At 41.7% G+C, this 7692-nt stretch overlaps 1 protein-coding gene across 1 annotated transcript; it reads right to left on the reverse strand.

Annotated features, from left to right (window-relative positions):
- Positions 1-159: 159 nt before the first annotated feature.
- On the reverse strand, positions 160-7577 carry LOC127681109 (cytochrome b-c1 complex subunit 6, mitochondrial). Its single transcript, XM_052177056.1, has 4 exons — positions 7414-7577; positions 3623-3643; positions 2764-2925; positions 160-369 (listed from the first exon to the last, which is right to left on the reverse strand). Exons 1-4 carry the CDS (start codon positions 7465-7467, stop codon positions 337-339), a joined length of 270 nt encoding a protein of 89 aa, XP_052033016.1. The 5' UTR covers positions 7468-7577; the 3' UTR covers positions 160-336.
- Between the last annotated feature and the right edge of the window lie 115 nt (positions 7578-7692).

Below are 7692 nucleotides of genomic sequence, written 5' to 3' on the forward strand. Positions count from 1 at the left end.
AGAGGCAGGCGGATTTCTGAGTTCAAGGCCAGCCTGTTCTACAGAGTGAGTTCCAGGACAGCCAGGGCTATACAGAGAAATCCTGTCTCGAAAAAACCAAATCCAAAAACAAACAAAAAAAAATAATAAAGTAAGGGTGTGGCAAAGGAAGAACAAATAGCAGGTTTGCAGATCAGTTTATTAAGATGGAGTCACTGCTAATCACACAGGAGAGAAGCTACTTGCCCATCAATGAGGTTCTCAAGAACCTACTACATTAGAAACAAATGTTCAAAACCACAACAAGGAACTGCTCCTATTCCCAGTGACAAGGCTGCGGCAAGCGAATCTGCACATTTACTTCAAGTTTTTAAAGAGTTTGTGGGCCACCTAGACAAGAAAAAAAAATGTTATCACTTAGCTTTAATGTCACAGATCACAGGTCCTTCACGGCCTGAGCAGTAGAGCTCCTGTCTTGACACTCATTCTTCAGCTTGCTATCCATACGCAGGCCCTAGGAAGCCCATGGGTACCTGACTGTCCTGTCTGCAATTTTTTTTATCTTTTACTTCTTTTAGAATTTGCAGCCGGGCGTGGTGGTGCACGCCTTTGATCCCAGCACTTGGGAGGCAGAGGCAGGCGGATTTCTGAGTTTGAGGCCAGCCTGGTCTACAGAGTGAATTCCAGAGAAACCCTGTCTTGAAACTCCTCCCTCCCCCAAAAAAAGAATTTGCAATTAGGTGTTGAAGAGATGGCTCAGAGGTTAAGAGTACCAACTGCTCTTTCAGAGGTCCTGAGTTCAATTCCCAGCAACCACATGGTGGCTTATAACCATCTGTAATGAGATCTGGTGTCCTCTTCTGACCTGCAGACATATATGCAGGCACACCACTGTACATATAATAAATAAATCTTAAAAAAAGAAAGTTGCATGTAATCTCCTGCAAGGTTCCACTACATCACCACACAAATCTGTTTTTACCTTGGCAGGAATCTGCCACCATCCTACTAGAAATCTAAAACTTTTTGTATTTCTCTTGCTATGTATGTAGGAATGGAACTGCTGCTCAGTGTTAAATGTGGCCATATGCTAGATCCCTGCTTAACTCTTTACCCTAAAGAGAGAGATCTCCCTGCTTAGAACAGGCTTGGCGTCAAATAGCTGGCCTCCAGTGACCCAACTGTCTCTGACTCCTAAGTAGTTAGGACTACAAATGTGTGCTACCACAGTAGTCACTATGTTTGTCTTTCTAAGGAACTGCCAAGCTATTTAACACATCAGCTGTGCTACTCTTTATTTCTATCAGCAGAGTATGAAATTTCCACTTTTCCTGTATTTCTCTAATATGTAATACTACTCTTCAGACACCCTACCTCCACAGGTGATCAAACCCAGGCCTCACTAGGCAAGTGCTCTATTTACATATAGAATATATTCTCAGTAAGTTGCCTACCTAATAAATTGTCGGGGTTTTTTTTTGTTGTTTTTTTGTTTTTGTTTTTTGATGCAGGATCTCACTCTATAGCCTAGACTGGACTAAAAGTATGTAGCCAAAGCTGGCCTCAACCTCATGGCAATCCTTGTGCCTCATCATTCTAAATGGTAAGTGCTAGGATTATAGATCTGAGTCACTATACCTAGCTTACCTAATAAGGGTTTCTGGGTTTTTTTGTTTTGTTCTGTTTTGTTTTTTATTTTTCCAGACAGGGTTTCCCTATGTAGTTCTGGCTGTCCTGAAACTCACTCTAGAGTCCAAGCTGGTCTGAAACACAGAGAGATCACCTGCCTCTACCTCCTTAGTGCTAGGATTAACGTGTCACCACCAATGCTCAGCCCTAACCATTTTTTTTAAAGATTTATTTATTATGTGTAAATACACTGTAGCTGCCTTCAGACACCCCAGAAAAGGGTGTCAGATCCCATTACAGATGGTTGTGAGCCACCATGTGGTTGCTGGGAATTGAACTCAGGACCTCTGGAAGAGCAGTCAGTGCTCTTAATGGCTGAGCAATTTCTCCAGCCCCCAGCCCTAACCATTTTTAACAGAACCAATCTTATCAAATTCTGCATGTATGTAATATGTGTAAAATACTGTTATATGAAAGAGTGAAGTACAAACTTACTTTAAAAAGAAAAAAATCTATACAAACAACTAGGTACAAGACATTGAAGGCACATATACACAGAATGATTAGATTATTCAAAGTATAAAATCTGAGCCCAGAGAGATGATCACTCAGTGGTTAAGAACACCAGCTGCTCTTACAGAGGACCTGGGTTCAGTTTCTCGCACCCATGTATCAAGTCAGAACTGTTCACAAATCCAGTTACAGAAATCTTCTGACTTTCGGCACATATATGGTTCATAGGCATACATGCAGGCAAAACACCCATACACATAAAATTAATTTTAAACTTTTTTTTTTAAATATACAATCTAGGGCTTGGGGTATATCTCAATGGAGAGAGCATTTGCTTAGCATGCATAAGGCCTATGTTTTCTCTCTAGTACTCAAAGAAAACAATGCATAAAATCCAGCTTCCTTAGTATTTAACAGTGCATGTTAGGAGGTCATCTTTTTCCCTTCAATTTGTACAATGGAGACAGTGCTACCTGCCTCCAGCATATGGTAAGGATTAGGGACACCTATGCATACAAACACTTGTCACAAAACATCAAGGGCCTATAGTAAATGGTAAGATGTATCTACTTAGAGCGGAACGACTGTTCAGACTGAGAGTCACTGTTTAGCTTTGTCCTTCCTATCTTCAGACTGACTTACACAGTGGTCCCGTGCATGCAAGAAGTCAAAGAGCTCCTCTGTGCAATCCTCCTCTGTCTGTGATCGGGAAGACACGCGCTTGTCACACAACTCTAGTCGTTCCCGGGCCTTTACACACTTCTCCAACTGTTCACAGTGCTCTCTCACTGTTGTCAGGGGGTCCTGATGAAGAAACGGGGTAAAAAGAAAAAGGAACAAAGCGGAAGCTTTAGGAGACACCAATCAAATATAAACATTTTGGTCTTTGGGCAACAAATTAAGGTGCTATCTCTGAGTTACCACACAGGTCAGCAGGCAGAGCCACACTACTGACAGAAGTGGCACCTATTTAACTCTCTGAGGATTAAGCAGTAGGGAAGCTTCAAATTTCTGCTTTCCAAGGTTGCCAGAACACACTGAAAGCCTCAGTCCTATCTGAGAAACAAGACGGTACAGGTACAGGAAACCTGGTCAAACAGGAGGTAGACCTACTGGAGGCATCATTTAACCCAGCACTTAGGATTCAATTTCTCTTATGTAAGAATCAGTCTAGCCTCCTACTTGCAAAGTCAGAAAAATGCAAACATGGAGAACTAAGAAAATTTCCTTCTAGAGTTCCTTATGAAATGCAAACTGCAGATGAGTGCCAGTCCTTCAAGATGCTGCCTGATTCCTGGTAGAATCAAAGACACCCCAGACCTAGAAAAGATGTAGCTTTCTAAGGCTCCCACTCCACACAACCCACTGCACAGGAGGCATTAAAGGCTTATCCCATCATTTTCCCCAAGGTGTCACAGATTTCTTAAAATACCCCAGAGTCTCAATACAACTCAACCTTCCAATTCTAGTAAGGTAGTTCCAAACTGGAGGTCACTCTTACCACTAATTCTTCCTCTTCTTCCTATAAAAGAGAAAGAAAATTAAGTCAATAGCAATCTTATAACATGCATTTGCCCAATCATATTTATACCATAATTATAAAGAAGAGACTGTATCAGTCATATTATGTTATAATGCTTTGTCATCCTAACTTCAATCTCAGTGCTAAATCTTGCCTCTCAAGAACTAGCTAATTTTTAGAGATAAAATACAGCTTGCTTAAGAACACACCTTTCATGCACCAATCTAAAACCCATATACCCAATCACTTTCTTAGGCAAATCTCGCACACCAACTTTGTATTACCCCTATCCAGAGCCAAAGGTCAACAAAGGATCACACCATAGTTCAGAGATCACTGAAATTATTCAAACTATCCAATCCTTAATTTGATCAAGTTTGTTTACCTCGCCTCCATCATTCCTCCCCATAGGAACCAAGGCTCGAAACCTTGTTTTCTCTGTGATTCTTTATTTGTGCTTAATAAGGTCTCACTGAAGTCCAAACTGGCTTCATATTTGTAACAGACCTTCTACTCCCTTCCCAAGTATTGAAATTATATATGAGTCACCATATCCAATTTCCTTCCCAATTTTTATAAAAATACTGTGTGTGTGTATAGCATTTGCACATGTGCATGTAGGTGTATGTATCATTGTGCATGGAGGCCAATAGAGGGGTTGGGACATCAGGTATCTAAAAAACAAAATTAATCTGCCTTAGTTTAGCCAGGTGGGTACTCTCCAGTAAACCCAGCACTTAAAAGGCAAAGGACCAGGAGACCAAGTTGGAGTCCAGCCTGAATGATATAAGACCCTGTCTCAAAACTATAGTAACTAAAAAAATAGCTAAACTTTGTTTTATATCCCAAACCAAGCTTAGAGAAAAACCAACTTAAAAATATTTTTACTTTTTTTTAAACTGCAGGTGTGTGTGTGTGTGTGTGTGTGTGTACACATATGAAAATGCAGGTGTCTTTTGTGGCCAAAGACATCAGATTCCTTGGAACCGAAGTCACAGGCAATTGTGAGCCACCTGGTACTGGGAACTGAAGTCAGATTCTCTGCAAAAGCAGTACTGGATCTTAACCACTGCATTATCTATCCAGCACTTTTTCTAAACTCTTAACTTGAATTTGGAATATGAATATGGCCAAACCGAAATCATTCTTTAGCCAACTTAAAAGTTATAATCACTGCTTTATAACTTGAAGATAAATATAACAAAAGGGAACACCAGGCTCCACATTATCTATTTCTGATTCTAGTGTATAACATTTAATTAGTTTCCTTTCTTCCCCTAATAACCCCTGCTCTTTACATGATTGGTAAGGTTTCCCCTAAATGTAAAGATGTTATGTAAAATATAAATTCTAGTTTTTCATCAAGTAAAGTTTCTCAAAATGCCTTTCAAGAATTTATTAAAGAGCCAGGCGGTGGTGGCACACTACTTTGGTCCCAGCGCTTGGGAGGCAGAGACAGGCAAATTTCTGAGTTGGAAGCCAGCCTGGTCTACAGAGTGAGTTCCAGGCCAGCCAGGGCTACACACAGAAACCCTGTCTCAGGAAAAAAAAAAATTATTAAAGAGACGGAGAGATGGCTTGGTTGCTGTTCTTGCAAAAGAACCAGCTTTGACTCTCTTTTATAAAGATTTTATTTTATGTATATGAGTGTTTTATCTGCATGTACACCTGCATGTCAGACAGAAGAGGGCATCAGATCACATTATAGATGGTTGTGAACCACCATGTGCTTGCTGGGGTTTGAAGAACAGCCAGTGCTCTCTACCACTGAGTCATCACTCCAGCCCCACCAGATTTGACTCTTAACACCCACATGTCATCTCAAGACCATCTCTCATTCCAGTCCAAGGGGATCCAACAGCATCTTCCAGCCACGTATATGTAGGTAAAACAGTCGTATACATAAAAATAAACTATTTTGAAAATTTCACAAAGAAAGAGTATCCCCCCTAAAAAGAGCCTCTGACATCAGAGCTCAGTGATAAAGACCATGCTTAGAACACTTGAGGCTCTGGGGCCACGCCCTAAATCCATCAGGTAAAACTGGCTACCAAGCCTGACAACCTGAGTTTGATCCCAGGAGTCCATGTGAAAGGACCTACAGACAGATGCATACATACACCAACACCTATACATCCTCACCAAAGATGGCTCAGCAGTTAAGAGCACTGTCTCTCTTCCAAAGAACCCTGGCTCTTCCCAGCACCTACATGGTGGCTCACAAACAGAACTGCAGTTCCAGAGGATCTAGTGCCCTCTTCTGGTCTCAGAGGGCACCAGGCCATGCAAGTGGTGCAAAGGTATACATGTAAGCAAAACACAAATACACACTTAAAGTAAAAATAAAATCGGGGGAAAAAACCCTGAAATCAGCATTCTAGAAGCAAGACAACTGTGTCATTTCCCAATTAGCATCATTACAACACTAATCTGTTAAAAATACCATATTAAACAAATCCAAGTGCAGGTTTAATTATAGACTGTTTCCACCAATGAGAAAAAACAAAGTCATATTGAATAAAAGGATTTAATCTCCATTCTTTATAGATCTTTCATAAAATAATCCAACTTTCTTCATTTTATTATTTAATTGGTTTGTTGATTTATTGGCTTTTTGAGACATGATCTCTAGTCTTGGCTGTCACAGAGCTTGATATGAAGACCAGGATGGCTCTGAACTCACAGAGATCCTCCTGCCTTTGCCTCCAGAGTGCTGGGATTAAAGGCATGGCCCACCACGGCCAACTTTCTTAATTTTAAAACTTATATTCTGCTGTGGTATCCTGTTAAACTTTCTGAGCCTCGCTCCAGCACCTTCTAAAAATGAAGACTAGAAAAAAATAAGGGATAAACAATTTTCCAACTAATTCCAAATCCATTAAGCCCGGAAGGCTTGTCCTGCGTTAGACAGAGGACAAATGCGCCGGAAAGGGAAGCAAGTGAGCCTCAGGTTAGAGCTCTGGCTCTCAAGCCAGGACGTCTGGGTTGGAGTCCCAGTCGCACTGTCTTGCTGGTTGTGTTACCTCAGACAAGATAAACTTCCTTGCTTGCTGCCTCATCTAATAAAAATGACAAAAATAATGTACCTGATGTTTACCTCATGAGACAACTCTGCAAGTTAAATATCTCAGTGGATATTAAGCACTCAGAACATAAGCAGTCAATATTTATCACGAGGATACTAAACATGGGAAAGAGCTCCCTCTTTCACCACACAATTACAGCACACATTCTTACACTGTCCCCAAAGACACAAGTCCTCGGCCATCTCCATCCCAAAAGATAACCACTTTTTGTTGGAGGTGCTGGGGAGCGAATACAGGGCTTCTTGATGCTAGGGTTTCACCGTGAAGCTACATCCCAACTCCTGAAATCACCCTTCACAAAGTGTTAGTATTCCTAAGACTAGGGTCCTCGAAATCTCTATAAATAGGAATTCCTAACCTAAGCTAGGTTAAAAACTAACGTTGGTCTTTTGCCTCACACACATCAAATTAAAACCTCAAAAAACTGGAGTGGGGGTTGTTTCTTTACACAAGTTTATTAGTACAGCATAAACTCCAGTTGCACCTTCACATTTGCGGGATGGGGAAGCCAGCCCCGAGAAAGACTAGCTATTAATTTGTCCAAGGTCAATCAAAGAATTCTGAAGATAAATAACGGAAACCACCTCTCCGGACCCGCAAACCCTAGGATATAAACGCGGTCTAAGAGCCGCGGAAGGCGCTTTGCCGAGCTAGGTCCCGGGCCTGCCAGCCTCTTAGCCTCACCTCTTTGGGGTCTCCGGACCCGGTGAGCATCTTTCGTTCGTCCTCTAGTCCCATGTCGGGAGCCGGTTTGGGATTCAACACCGAGAACAACGAGGGTAGCCACTTCACTTGAGGTTTAAGGACTAGTAAGGGTCACTCGACGGATATCCGGCGACCTGGCCGGAAGTGCGGCATACTCATCGTAGTCTCGAACACACGCACAAATTGGCCTGTACTACTCGCTAGCTGCAAGGCGTAGGGGGAGCTGGTTTATATGCCTGCAAAGAATTCGCGAAGAAA

The sequence above is a fragment of the Apodemus sylvaticus genome, chromosome 3, assembly GCF_947179515.1.
Source record: "Apodemus sylvaticus chromosome 3, mApoSyl1.1, whole genome shotgun sequence".
Classification (NCBI taxonomy): domain Eukaryota; kingdom Metazoa; phylum Chordata; class Mammalia; order Rodentia; family Muridae; genus Apodemus; species Apodemus sylvaticus.

Excerpts from the sequence above, each read along its gene's own strand:
- LOC127681109 (XM_052177056.1), bottom strand. The coding sequence starts at position 7,467 with ATGGGACTAGAGGACGAACGAAAGATGCTCACCGGGTCCGGAGACCCC. Across the intron at positions 3,644-7,413 it reads GGTCCGGAGACCCCAAAGAG|GAAGAAGAGGAAGAATTAGT; the intron begins GTGAGGCTAAGA and ends TCTCTTTTATAG. Across the intron at positions 2,926-3,622 it reads AAGAAGAGGAAGAATTAGTG|GACCCCCTGACAACAGTGAG; the intron begins GTAAGAGTGACC and ends TTTCTTCATCAG.